Source organism: Dufourea novaeangliae, unplaced genomic scaffold, assembly GCF_001272555.1.
Source record: "Dufourea novaeangliae isolate 0120121106 unplaced genomic scaffold, ASM127255v1 scaffold6, whole genome shotgun sequence".
NCBI lineage: Eukaryota > Metazoa > Arthropoda > Insecta > Hymenoptera > Halictidae > Dufourea > Dufourea novaeangliae.
Window position 1 is genome coordinate 1,051,694 of NW_015373900.1, and position 13,638 is coordinate 1,065,331.

General features: G+C 38.4%; 3 protein-coding genes across 3 annotated transcripts; all 3 read right to left on the reverse strand.

The window, feature by feature from the left end:
- Positions 1-3,217: 3,217 nt before the first annotated feature.
- On the reverse strand, positions 3,218-6,474 carry LOC107193531 (E3 ubiquitin-protein ligase RNF167-like). The gene is made up of 7 exons (XM_015582997.1): positions 6,230-6,474; positions 5,794-5,986; positions 5,403-5,611; positions 5,134-5,308; positions 4,889-5,047; positions 4,611-4,817; positions 3,218-4,010 (listed from the first exon to the last, which is right to left on the reverse strand). Exons 1-7 carry the CDS (start codon positions 6,407-6,409, stop codon positions 3,784-3,786), a joined length of 1,350 nt encoding a protein of 449 aa, XP_015438483.1. The 5' UTR covers positions 6,410-6,474; the 3' UTR covers positions 3,218-3,783.
- Positions 6,475-8,583: 2,109 nt separating this feature from the next.
- On the reverse strand, positions 8,584-11,207 carry LOC107193485 (protein starmaker). The gene is made up of 4 exons (XM_015582937.1): positions 9,526-11,207; positions 9,288-9,461; positions 9,064-9,204; positions 8,584-8,988 (listed from the first exon to the last, which is right to left on the reverse strand). Exons 1-4 carry the CDS (start codon positions 11,194-11,196, stop codon positions 8,830-8,832), a joined length of 2,145 nt encoding a protein of 714 aa, XP_015438423.1. The 5' UTR covers positions 11,197-11,207; the 3' UTR covers positions 8,584-8,829.
- A 21-nt stretch (positions 11,208-11,228) lies between these two features.
- Positions 11,229-12,695, reverse strand: LOC107193486 (phosphatidate cytidylyltransferase, mitochondrial). Its single transcript, XM_015582938.1, has one exon. The coding sequence runs from the start codon at positions 12,636-12,638 to the stop codon at positions 11,526-11,528; it is 1,113 nt and encodes a 370-aa protein (XP_015438424.1). The 5' UTR covers positions 12,639-12,695; the 3' UTR covers positions 11,229-11,525.
- Between the last annotated feature and the right edge of the window lie 943 nt (positions 12,696-13,638).

Consider the following 13,638-nt stretch of genomic DNA (forward strand, 5'->3'; position numbering starts at 1 on the left):
TGTACATGGTATTTGAAAATTAATATTGAAGAATGAAAGGTGGAATTTGAGCCGTAATTTTACTATTCAACCTATATCTAATGTACAAAATTAATTGTTGAAGCATGTTCCAATCTGAGACAATTTTTACGTTAAACAACACGTAAAATGATGAAACGAAGTTACGCTATAATCTTAAGGTGACAGAAATTGGGACATCTACCCTATTCCAATGACTCTATCTCGTTGCTCGATATGTCCATAAATACATACCGTGTATTCGCTATTTAAACGTTTACAATCTCCCCTCCACTCGACGTTTCCGATACGAGGTCTGGGTTAGTCATTGATAAAGACAATGACTAATCGGTGCAAGGTCTTCCTAACGCGCAATCTTTTGTTTGCAGAACAACCCGTCTTTCTTCTATATCTGCAGTTATATTACGATTACCTAGCTCGAAAATGCAGACAGTCCTCGTTGTCCCGATTGAACATGAAATTCGAGCAATTTCATTCGTCATTCGATAGCATTGCTGCGTAGGTATCAAATTTAGGGTATTCGCACCTATAAAAGGTCTGTCGCTCGCTTTAAACAACAAAAAACAATGAAGGAAAACTAAAAAAAAAAAATTGTCAACGTGGTGGAATAGGGATGTCGATCAAGAGTGCGAGTAAAAGAAGAGAGGAGAGATGAACAAGGGTGGTTTGGGGCGAGGGAGGGGAAATCGAGAGGGTGGGCGAAAAAGATCCTCCAATGGAGGTGGTGGAAAGAATCGGGGTTGCTGCGATAGCGAAGGTGGAGAGGACGAGAGGCCTGCTCGGACGGTTGGAGAGGCCGAACTGTACGAGAACCGAGGCACGATCTTTCCTCGGCATCGCGAACGTCTTCGAGCGATTTTTCCACACAACGAGTAGACGATTCAAACGGCATTGTGCCGTCACGCGCGGCCACTCTCGCTCTCTTTCTCTCTTCACGAAACGCCGTTACAACACTTCTTTCCTCTATGCAACCGCGCAACTCTTCTTTTTTTTTTTTGTTTCTTAAGGCAGATCCAGACACGTGTAACAGCGAGCATGCAAACAGACGCAGCCGAAATCCTGTAACTCGGGCCTTCTTTGCTCGTAGACCCATTAAAATCGACCCTTTCAGTGTTTTGCAATCACACGGTCAACTCTAAGTAGTATAGACAGGAACATAGTAAATTTGACAACGCTGTCATCAGTCCTATGAGAATTAATGAGAAACTGGTCGCGTTATTTGGTACCTGCTAGGTAATTTACATGAGTCAACTGACCCTTATTAAATATGTTTATAAAAACCGCATATACAGTAGTTTGATCGTATGTAATTAGACTGATATAAAGTTTTTATACGGTGTTGCAACATCACAGAGTTGGCTGTGGTATTGCAGAAACTCTTGAAAGAATCAATTTTAATGGGTCTACGCGCAAGGAACTAGTGTAGTGTTCGTAACTAGCTTTGGACGTGTCTGAACTGCCTTTACGTCGTCGCCCCTCATCTAACCTCTTCCCTTTGTTTCGCTACTTTAGACAGACACCGTTCGTGTCTAGCCAGTCGATCGAGAATCACGTATTTTCCGTCACCCCTTACCGATACCCTGCACCCTGTGCCAGCAATCTATTTCTCCTGCGTTTCGATTCCATGATAAACGCAACATCGTGTTTATCGAGTCGTCAACTGTGAAATAACGCGTCGTCCATCGGCCGGTGACGTAACGCATCATTGGCTCGATCCGGTTTATGACTCGAAGGTAGAAGAAGGTCAATGTATTCACTAGTTTTTTTGTTTTTTTCCCGTACGAAGCGCCGCGAGGTCGTTCGAAAACAATTACCACGATTTTGTTGTTCTTTCGTTTCTCCGTTATCGAGCAAGACAATCGCCGGAGAATTTTCATACCTTTTATTTCTTCGTAAAAAACGGAAACCCGGAAAACTACTCGACACGATTACAGATAATCGCTGCAAGGTCGACACACGCAACCTATTGTCGATGCACAACCATTTTCGCTTTATTTAATGCTTCCCGTCGGCAAATGCGACCTAAATGATTTTACATACGCCCCTCCGGTTTTCACACTATTTCATTCAATGTTTATCATCTTTATCGCAACAGTACGATGCAGCAAACGCGTATCGTCACCGCCCTCGTTTAAAGGTATCAGCAGCCATAATGTGAAATACAAAATATAAATATCTTTTATTTTTATTTCGACAATACACCTAACGTTTAACGATGAGACAATATAGCAAGTCTAATCCACCGATTCAGACGTTATAGTAATTGAGTAAAAATTAAATCTCCGATATCGTACAATATACATATATATATATACATACACACGCAACAATGTTTCTCTCATACTATTTACAATGTTTGTACAACCTTCCTTTTCGTTTCTTTCTTGCGAAAGATCGATATTAACAATGATCAAGCAACAATATAGTGAAACGTCATCCCCTAATAGGCATAAATGTTTTTTTCTTTCTCACTACTGTGCCACGTCACCCGGCACACGTAATGCATTTCCTGTACAGAGGTATACACTGTATGTACAGCCCAATAACACGTTTATCCCTCTGCAATTAGGAAACAACCGTGAACACTAATTTCAACTATACATGTAAAATGTACAGAATTCGTGCAGATGAGGACGCGTCGTTATACGAAATGTCGAAACGTTATCGAATAGTTTGTTCTTTAACTTTTTTTTTTTGGCTAATGTAAAATTTATTACCGGCGGTTTAATGAAGCACTGCTGGAAACTGTGCAAATTTCATCGTTTCTCGTGTAAAACCGTTCATCGGTCTTACATATCGCGGAATATACATACCGCCCACGAATCCAACTTCGTTAACGTAACGTCTAACGTTAAAAATATTCATTGTTAAACTTCGTAGCTCTTTATCGAGCGTCTTAATATGTTCTTTCACTAAGGAGGCTTCTATTTTTGGTCTTTCAAGTTATATATATATGTATACATACCAACAAATAATATTTACAAATTCATCGCGCACTGTGTCGCAAACGTATGTTTTATGTATATTACGATATATATCACCAGTGATCGTCATTTAGCGTTAATGGAATAGTTGAAAATATTCAATTGCTCCGAAATATCTAATCGTAGGCTTAAAAAAAGAAGATGAAAAAATACAGAATAGAATAAAATAATGTTCCAAATACATCGTTTGTTGTACATGCAAGAGTTTACGGGGATTTTTTTCTTACTGACCGTAGTTGGAAATTATTCGCTGCTCGCTATTTCTTGCTATTTGAAACATTAAATTACTCAAGCTTACACCCAGAAAATAATTTTGCAATCTTTAACTATCAAGTAACAATTTTTATGCGTCTAATGCGATCTTTAATCAAAATTAAGCTGATCGGGTAACAATGGACTCTTATTAATAAAATAATGGCAGATCATTCTCGATAATAGAGTTTCATTTACTTTTATACAAATTAACCTGAACAAATGCTTGAAGAGCAACGTACGAAAGGGAAAACGCGACGGATTTACACAGAAACATTTTAAAAACTTCTTGCCCTGACCGTGTGATGCGCGTGCGAGCGCCCGCGATGAACCGTAATTCCTCGATATAAAAGAAATGAAATCTTTCAAAGTGTTAAAAATGTTCTTCCGTTCCTCGATTACGTAGTAGTTCTAGCATTTTATGCCAGGTCTAAATAAAAGGTAATACCTTGCAGTGGCGTGTATCGTTCTTGTACTACACAAACAAGAAAGATCGTACGAAAGGTAGCAAAAGATGAACCTCGCTATCTTATGCAGCAATGTCGTTTCCCTCGGAATCCGTGACGCTCGACGTTTCATTTTCGGCTGGTACGGCAGACCCGGTCGAATTCGATGCGTGCGTGTTACCAGCGGTCCGTGTGCTACGACCTTTTGCAATTTGAACGACAGACGTGGGAAACTCTTCAGTGTTCGTATATAAATTCACTGTATGCGATTTAGTGCTGTTCAGAGAGCACTCCAGCTGCGGTAATTCGCCTGGCATTAAATCGATAAACTGGTTCACTGTTTCATTTCTTTTTATCTCTATTAAATTCTATTAACCCTTTCCCTGCTTCGAATTTGAATCAGCTATCTAGTTGCTGCACAGGAATCAACCATGTAATACTTAGTTTACATGTAAGAAATATTTTATACTTTTGCCGGATAAACTGTTTCATACATAACGGACTCTAACTATATTGCCATTAAACATATTGCCGCACGAGGCACTTTCCCTTCAAACTCACTTTCGAGTACACAAATTCGCTCCACCCATTTTATTCCCCCCCCCCCTTTTGCGCAAGCGCTGAGGTAGAGATTATGACGATAGAATTTAGCATAGAGGGGCCTCTGAACGTATTGCCATTTTACTCCCCTGCAGCTGCGACCATGACAATATAGTCAGAGTCCACTGTATGTTGCAACATTGTCTTTTCAAACACTGATTCGACTCGAATCGGAAGCTATCCTGTCTAATGCCAGAAACGACACAACTGCGTTACTTGCGCATATTGGACTTCCATTACAGTAAGGGGACCGTTAGAGTTTGACCGTTATCAGCAGCGAAAGGGTTCTAAATAAAAACAGTACACTTACCGTTAATGCTATGGGTGTCCCAAACCATAAAAAGAGATCCACTAGATGGTTCTCCGGCACTTGTACTAGTTCCGTCAGTGGATGGAACATCGGATTGGTCGGAATCGGAGCTGTCACTCCAACGATTTGTATTCTCTCTGTTGCGAGATCTTCTGGCGCGCCTAAAAGGATTCTCTCTCTGTCTGGTGAACGTACCACCCTGAGTGCCTAGACAAATAATTGTCATATTTTTATAGGCCATGATTTTTAGTGTGCGTGTGGACATACGATTTTCGTACCCTGTTGACCGTCACGGATTAGAGGTGTCGTATCGTCGGCATCCGAATCACTTCCGTCGGTAATAACTGGTTCGTCCACGGCAGTAACCTTTCTCTTACAAACGGGACAAACCCTGCGATTTTTGGTTAGCCAAGGGTCAATACATTTCGCGTGATAAGCTGGAAATATCATTGAAAGCATTTCTCTTCTAGTAGATAAATAGAAGTTTTCGGAATTCGTTCTATACGTTCACGAGTACACTAACCATGAGCACAGGGCAGAACTCTTAATTTTTCTCCTTCTATGTAATCATCTAAACAAATAGCGCATGTTTCGTATGGATCACCTTTTGTATATTTGTGCGTGGGAATCTTTTTCAAGCTCGAGTTTGGCAACCTATGCCTTCGTTGCCGTCTTCTATCCTTGATGCATCTAACGATCTACAACTCAGAAGTAAGCAACTTAGACTCAATGTCTTCTACGAACGTACTAAATTGAATAATACTCTTTTGATAGCCCATTATATGACCTCACCATATAAACAACCATGCCTAGAAAACATATGCCAACAACGACGGCGAAAGGTAGAAGAAAATTCGTAATATTAAACGGCGTATCATCGTTAATGAGTACAAAATACAGTTCGTCGTATAAATAATTTTCTCTAATAATTAGTCCTGTTATTTCGCTGACGAATACAGATGGTATCAAAATCCCTATGGGATCTTTGGCTGACATTGGTTCTACAACAAAATATCCGTATACACACACATACATGAAATATATGGATACACTTATAAAATTGTCTTAGTTCGGTAAAATCATTCGAGGTATTAAAATTGTAATTAACATAATTATCGTGACTCCAATAACCAGAATAATTAAACTTACACTTGTTATGCAATATCGTAATTAAGGTATTTACCTAATTCGTTACTGTTCACATTGTGTATAATTGCAGCATCATAGCCAGCTTTCTGTGCCATTCGAACTTTTATTTGAAAACTACAATTATAGCGAGCAATTAAAGCTATCCAATTACCATTGTAATTGGTAGCATTTGGAGGATGCATTATTTCGTGGCATGCTGTAGGTGGATCAGCATATACCACCATACCCTAATAAAGTTTAACATAATCCATTAAGCATACACTCCTTCAACTGTACACTATATAATATAAGTTTCCCACTCTTATTTTAAATGCATTTGGACAATTGTGTCATTATTGGAGCAACATTACAGAAATCACTGTGTCAGTTAAAATTAAGAAACTATTGAGCCCAAACTCTTCTCCAGTTTTCTTGGAAAGCATTTATTTAATTCAATATTTATTTGCAATGTAAAATTATGTAATGAATACCTTAATTCCATCAGATGGTATTAAACCACCAAACCTGGCAGGCATGTCCCGAAATTCTTCTTCGATTTGATATCTTGCTGCTGCAGAAAATACTAAAATGTCTGCCCTGTTGTAAACAACGCAGGAGACAAGAAACATAATCCATAGCTGAAGTTGGTGGTTCAAACAGCACTGTCTCATGTTTTAAAATATTGGAAGTATCCACTGTACTGACAACTTTAATATTCCGTTAAAAATTCCCTCGAGCAATTCATTATACATAACACTTAAATGGTAGATACAAATTTATCCATTGCAGTGAACTGAATATTGGCGTCCTGAAAAAACAAACATTTTTACTGTACTTGTTTTTGTACTGTAATTTCGAGAAAATCATAATTAATGTCTTCATGATTACTGTGTGCATAAATACTTTGTTGGAAACGTCAATTTTGATCCGGAAGATTCGAAAAAACTTAAGACCACAATAAATTTTCGAATGCTATCACAATTCGAACTCTTCGTTGTTACACATTTATTGACAAGAATCGGGAAGTTTTGTCAAAAGTAGAATTTTAAATCTCCATACTTGGAGAAGACGAAAATCATTTGTTTAATTTCATTGTTTCTATTACGATACATTTAACTTTTTAATCATGTCGAAGAACTTATTTGTAACCTATACGGCAATTTTCAATTCAGTCAAGTAAAAATGCATCGAATCAAGAAGCATCAAACGCGAGAAGTTACACCGTTAAAATTTCATGCTTAATGTTTGCTATAAAGCGGTACAAAAACACCAAGTCGCTTAATTGCTGTATAAGCATCCGTAAGTAGGAGGTACAAGTATGACAGGTATCGTACACCTGCTCAATGATCAAAAGAAGTTGCCAACCCAATGTGAACGAGTTTGACACATCGACGAACAAATAGACAACAATAACGAATCTCTCGAAATGTATCAATCCAATCCAACTTGAATAAGTGACATGCATATACATACGCACACGCATCCATAGAGCACACACACAGCGACGCATAAAACGTATACGCATATATGCACGGAACAGGTATGCGCAACAAAAGCGATATTCACGCAGCATTTAACCCTGTCAATCTCGTTATCAGCGAGAATAATCGACGTAAATCTCTTGATAATTTCTATATGTACTACCTACCACAGTTTTTTTCTGTTTTCATTCAAGCAAAAACGTTGCGCACAACGAGCTGGGGACGTTCCGTCGGTTTGTAACCACTTATGCACATGTATACGCACGTACGTCGTAACTAGTCCAGTGTATATTAGTAGTGTGCGACAAGATGCACACCGTTTATACGTCGCATGTCACATTCGCATCAATTATATTTCCCTCGGTCTTTCTTGATTTCGAGGTTATGCGAATATCTCGGAACAAGGTGGTTACGAATCTTGCCAACAAAACGTTAGAGCTCTCACAAACGACGCAAGATCGACTGCTGCGACGTTGATTAATCTATCGAGTAAAGTTCACAAGGAGATGTCAGATTTACTAGCGCTGACGGGCGCTTCATTCATAAATACAAATATGAAAACGATACGCACTCTCACGTAACACGAGGAACGGTTTATACGACTTCTTCGATTTTCAAGGAATTTTTTCGCGTGATTTAATCGCCGAAGTCACGCGGGCGTAACACACACACGATTTTTCCTCTATTTTCTCGCGGAACTATCTCTGACAGAGCTATGCCGGACGTGCTCGTTCACACGGGCTACAAGCGCTAAATTTAAATTCAATCAAATGTCAACGTCTAGCGCATCGATTTTTTATATCCCAGAATTGGCATTTCACTCGATATATAACGAATTCACAGGTGAAACTCCGAGGATCAATACAGATGAATTTTCGTAAAAAGTATATTAAAATTACACGTGGTACGATCGTAACTGTTTACATTGAACAAACGACTTAACACATTGATACAGTTTTCCGATTATCACAGTTAAAATCGAATCGGTGCCATAAGAATAGGAAAGCAAAAGCGTATTTCGTTTTCAAAGTATGTATACAGAATGTACATCCTTTATGATTCCATATGGTCTACTTATATGTTTCATGAGTTACAATGGTTTATGATACAGTAGATGAATGTTACACGTATATACATCATTACCAAGTATGAAGAACAGTCATTTACAGGGAATACAGTTCAATAGTATAACACACATACACAGTACGGATTCAAGTTGGCATGATGCTCTCTAAAACTGATATAAAAGAAATATATGTATAATGCATTTGTTTACACATAATTAGGATAATTCATTGAATTTACATTAAAATGTATAATACACGTGTTCTGAAAATGAATACGTTTAAAGACGACGTCGTAATATTAATTAATAATGAACAATTGAAGAAACAAAGCAGTGTACAAGTTGGGAAATGTTAACATTTAAAAAACAAAAAACAAAAAAGAATAAACGAGGAACTCGATCCCATCGTGAATGAAAATCAATTAATATTTATATAGTTCAAGGCACTCATTAGCGATATCGCTTACAGTGAGCCAGGTTAGAAACGCATGTGTTCCGTAAACTTAAAATTTCTTTAACATCGCATTAATTTACTATAATATTATTAGATCTTTCCATGAGAGAACCTTTCGTCAAGATACTGTGCTTTATTTATGATAGCACTTTTTTGAGCCTGATCGAATCTATTAATTTGTAAGTCTATGTCCCTGTCGAATGGTCTTCTAAGTGTCTGCCCAGTTAGCTTTGCTTTCTTTTCTGCTTTCTGAAATTTAGATATTTTATTCACGATTGAACGTATGAACAAAAAAAACGCAATCTTTTCACAATAGAGAAATACCTTCTTTTTCTTTTGAAGTTTGCTCTGGTGCATTTCTAAAAGCGATTTCTCGCGCCTCGTACTTTTCTCGTCCTCAGCCTCGTAATTCTTTTCAGGTGACTCGGTAACTGAATTTTTACATCTATATAACTCTTCTTCTTCCTGAAACGATGAATCATCAGTTAAGACTCTTTATATGAAACAAATCGAAATAAAAAAATTCTAAGCAATCATGCCACACTGACCTTTTGTTTCTGTTTTTCAGCTTTCTTTGCTGGAGTGTCGGTCCAGCATGATCTATCGGACATGTCTGGGCCTGACCTAACACGAAACTTACGTGGTCCCAGATCTAAATTACTTATCTGTGCTGATGGTAATTCCGTCATCCATTCTTCCCGTCGATTCAAAGTACTATCGCCCTGAAATATTATCGACCATAAACAGCTTCTTCTAAATCCCTATAGAAATTATAATTGAGCTTACCTCGTTCTTTTGTTCACTTTTAATTTGCTCTGCTCTATGCTCCAATTGTCTGTGCACATAACTACTTCTCAATGCTGGATGATCGACTGGCAATGGGCCTACCGTATCTTCATTTTCGGAATCTTCTTGCTCTATTGGCTCGTTATCGGATAATTTAATCGCACTCGGAACAGTGGGACCTATCATTTTCACGTCTGTTCCATTACTATGCTTTTGGTCTGCCAAATGGGGCGGTAATGCTGGACCGAAAATCATATCTCTATCTACGTCGGAATCATTTTCATCATTCCGACCCGTAGCATCGTCCTCGATGCTTTCACTTTCCGTTCGTGCATAATATTCTGGTAAACAGGGTCCTATGAAATTCGTACTTTTCGCCGACTTCGTATTATCGGAAACGTCAGGTGTCGACTGTGACGGTAAAACTGGCCCGTAAGTCGTCTCTTCGTCGGAGGAAGAGACTTTTCGGGGCTTCGAAGAATCGCAATTACTAAGGCGCAAGGAAGTTGTATCACCGGAACTCAACAACGTTTCTTCTCTACTATGTAAATCTATTGTCTTGTCTGTTGCGTCGGGTTCGGAACGTTTTTCAACATTACTTGTGCAATCATCCACGATCGATTCCGTTAATATAGGCGATGCGACACCAAACGCGGAATCTGAAATGGCACCAGGATTATTATTACTGGAACCATACGACGTATCGTCCTTCCTTGCATTTACCTTAGGCGAGCTGTCCGACTGTTCAGTTTCCGTCGCTTGTTTTTTCCTCGTGTTCTCATGCTCGTCGTTTGAATGTCGTTTTTTCGTCTTAGTTTTATGGTACCGTGACGGTGAACACCTATTCTTTACATCTGAACTGTCGGATAAATTTTCATCTGTCTCGGACAGAACGTCGAATTCGGACAAATCCAATTCTTTGTATCCTTGACTTTCAGCCGACAAATCCCTTGTCGGTAATAATTCATTATCGCTACGTTTTTGTTCCGCGTTCCTCGGTGGAGAGAGCTCCTGCAATCGTTGATCGGCATCTTTCGTTGAAGCTCTTTTATGAGAATTGTGTCTCTCAAATTCCGTCCGAGATCTACCATGATCCGAGGATCTCTGTCTATGCGATTGATAGCTTCTTTCGCGACTTCTGTCGCGAGAACGCTGTTTATATTTCTCGTGAGGTTTGTTTCTGTATTTATCGTTTTGTGATCTATCGTCGTCGTTTCTACTGCGAGATCGATCTCGAGACCGATGTTTACGATGCTCACTACGATCCCGATTTCCGTGCTGTTTCGTGTCTCTTACTTTATGCTTCGAAGACAAAGCAGAGGTCTTAGAATCTATGCTAGTGTCTCTTGCACTCTTATAATCCTTTCCGTCTTTGTTACATTCGCGTTTGGAACTTTTTGATTCATGCTTTGAACATTTCGAAGCATGTCTAAGGTCCCTATCGTCTGTGTCTTGCTCTTTCGAAGATCTACGTTCTCTTCTACTGCTGTCGTGCTTCGATCTTTCTTTTCTATCTCTATATTCTACACCATCATAGTCGGATTTATAATCTGATTTCGATCTCGAATGTTTTCCATGTTTCGGTTCTGGTCGGACGTTATCTTTGCGGGTGGCTTCAAAACGAAATCGTCGCCCATCGTCGCTGTCTTGACTCTCGGAGTCAGAGTCCATTGTTGTCAAGATTCAATTAGTCACTGAAAGTACCACAAATTTCATTTTCGACAGAGATAAATCGCAGTATATACATAGTGATACTTCGTAAAATTAATGTATGCAGCGGTATTTCGCTTTTAACTGCTAATCTTTACAGTAGGCAGAATAAGCGACAAACAAAAATATTGCAGACGGTTCTGTAACAGTATTTTTAAAGCACTAAGGCATTGAACAATATCTAAAAAAAAGGTAGTCAGAATTTGACTAGATAAGTTTATTCGAAAACACAGCTGTGCGAACATTATACATATGACAGAATTAAAGTAGAACTAAAAGGGATGTAATTACTACTCTATGCGCTTGTGAGTTTCCTTTCGTTCTGTCTGATCCTTCACAGTTTCTACTATTTTGTCAATTTTGTTCTGATTCGGCCCTGATTTCGAAAGCAACTCATTCTGTGGACTTGCTTGTAACATTTTCATTATTTTAGTTCCACTATACTTAACAGATTTCACAAATCCAGCAGTAACAATCCCCTTCAGACTTTGCGTTACACTGGATCTCCACACTATCTCTTTCAAACATTCCTCTAGTATTTCACAGCATTCAGGATCATGCGCAATTGCACGCAAGCAATCCTCTGTATCCTTGGATCGTGGACCTTCTGACCAGGCTCTAACAAGTTTAATCTGCGGTGTTCTAGGTAACTGATTCAAGTGATGTATTTTTGTGGCTGGATTTGTGTCTTGATGGCAGGTGATAGCCATCTGATCTAACTTTGGGATATCCACGTAATTTTCGAAATGCTGTAAAATCGGACTATACAATTGTCTAAATTGCAGTAGTTGAGGCAAAACAATATTGGTAACTTTATCTTTATTTTCACCGAAGGTCATTCGAAAATCACCATTGTAAGATAAGCCGGCTATCGTTTTATAAAAATCAATTTCCGTAAAGTGCTGCGGTAGCAGTAAAAGTGCTGCATGCACGGCCGAATGTAAATTTTGTACTAAAGCTGTGGGGAGCTGGGACTGTCCGCTTGGTTCCACTAATATTTTCACCGGTTTGTGTAATCTTCCTGCTAAATACAAATCATTCCAGTCTAATAAGTCTTCTATCAGTGAAACTTCTGAGATTACTCCATATTTGATTGTATATCCTCCTGCTATTTTAACCAATGTATTATAATATATCTTAGCACCCCAATTTTCTTGCACCTTAGCAATTGCCCGGTGTCCAAGAAGCTTTAAGGGCTGAGCATAATGCTTCGGATTAAGTTCTAAATTTTCTGCATGCCATTGATTTACATTGCGAGCAACAAAAATAAGATCCAACATATTGTTGGACTGATTGTTTAACTGCTTAAACGTAGCAGATCCGTATGCAAAGCAAAATTTTATGTTCCTTGGAAAATTTGTAAGTATCCCTTTTAGCTGGTGCATTCCTATGAACTTCTCCATTATTCCAGTCCAATGTTAGAAATATAAACAGTAGAAGCACAATCTTGGCTTAAAAAAAGTTTTAATACCTTTAATTCTGCATATCCCTTTACCGTTAATCAATATTAAGAAATATCTCTCTGTATGCCTTGTTTGATCATCGAAGGATTGTCTTTCTTTTTTTTTTTTCTTACACAGATCTAAGTAGGGTACAGTTGATTTTACATTTTATCCAAGCAAGTGTTATGGATACATTGGAAAGTCAGAAAAATACAGTATTTGAAGGATGTAATAAATTAGTAGTACCAGATACAGGATAGATATATTCCGTTTGAGATCTCCGAACAATCTTGGTAAAGATGGTCACAAACTTCCGAATACTTATAATCAACTGCGCCCTTTACTAAGCAAGATCCGTTCCATCTAACCTAGAAATGTGTTTCATGAATTGTATAATCATTACACATACTTACTTAAAATCGATGCAGTATTTTATACCGAAAACTCAATTAAGTGTTCAGCAACCCGACAGACAACATTTAATTTAAAATATACAAAACTGAACCGACGTTAAATTCTGCAGCATCGTATCCTGTACAGAACTCACGAGCGCATAATTACTTGAAGTAATCTGCTTCATATGGAACAGTAACCAGGGACTGCAAAAATTTGTACGATAGTTACGTTGCGTAAAATCCACTAACCTCGTGTAGTTTGTTGTATTTTCGTGACTATTTCACCGACTCTTTTTCGTATCGGCACTAGAGATGGCGTGAACTGCTACTTGTGAATCACTCGTGATTCGATCACGTTCGTTCCCAATCACGATGATTTTTCACAGTGATTCGTGATTTCCCGTGATCGTTTCTTATTGGTGGAGAAACCTAACAGTTCTTTACACGCGATACATAATTTGTATATTTCACATTAACGACATCAAAACAAAAATTAGGGTTATATCGTATAAAATGAAGGAATAAGTAGAAACAATGAAGAATAATGAATAAATTAATGATTACAA

Coding starts and splice junctions, on each gene's coding strand:
- LOC107193486 (XM_015582938.1), bottom strand. CDS start 12,638: ATGGAGAAGTTCATAGGAATGCACCAGCTAAAAGGGATACTTACAAAT.
- LOC107193485 (XM_015582937.1), bottom strand. CDS start 11,196: ATGGACTCTGACTCCGAGAGTCAAGACAGCGACGATGGGCGACGATTT. Junction 9,462..9,525: donor AAAGTGAACAAAAGAACGAG/GTAAGCTCAATT, acceptor ATAATATTTCAG/GGCGATAGTACTTTGAATCG. Junction 8,989..9,063: donor AACTTCAAAAGAAAAAGAAG/GTATTTCTCTAT, acceptor TCTAAATTTCAG/AAAGCAGAAAAGAAAGCAAA.
- LOC107193531 (XM_015582997.1), bottom strand. CDS start 6,409: ATGAGACAGTGCTGTTTGAACCACCAACTTCAGCTATGGATTATGTTT. Junction 5,048..5,133: donor AGTTCTGCCCTGTGCTCATG/GTTAGTGTACTC, acceptor TGATATTTCCAG/CTTATCACGCGAAATGTATT. Junction 4,818..4,888: donor AATCCGTGACGGTCAACAGG/GTACGAAAATCG, acceptor TTATTTGTCTAG/GCACTCAGGGTGGTACGTTC.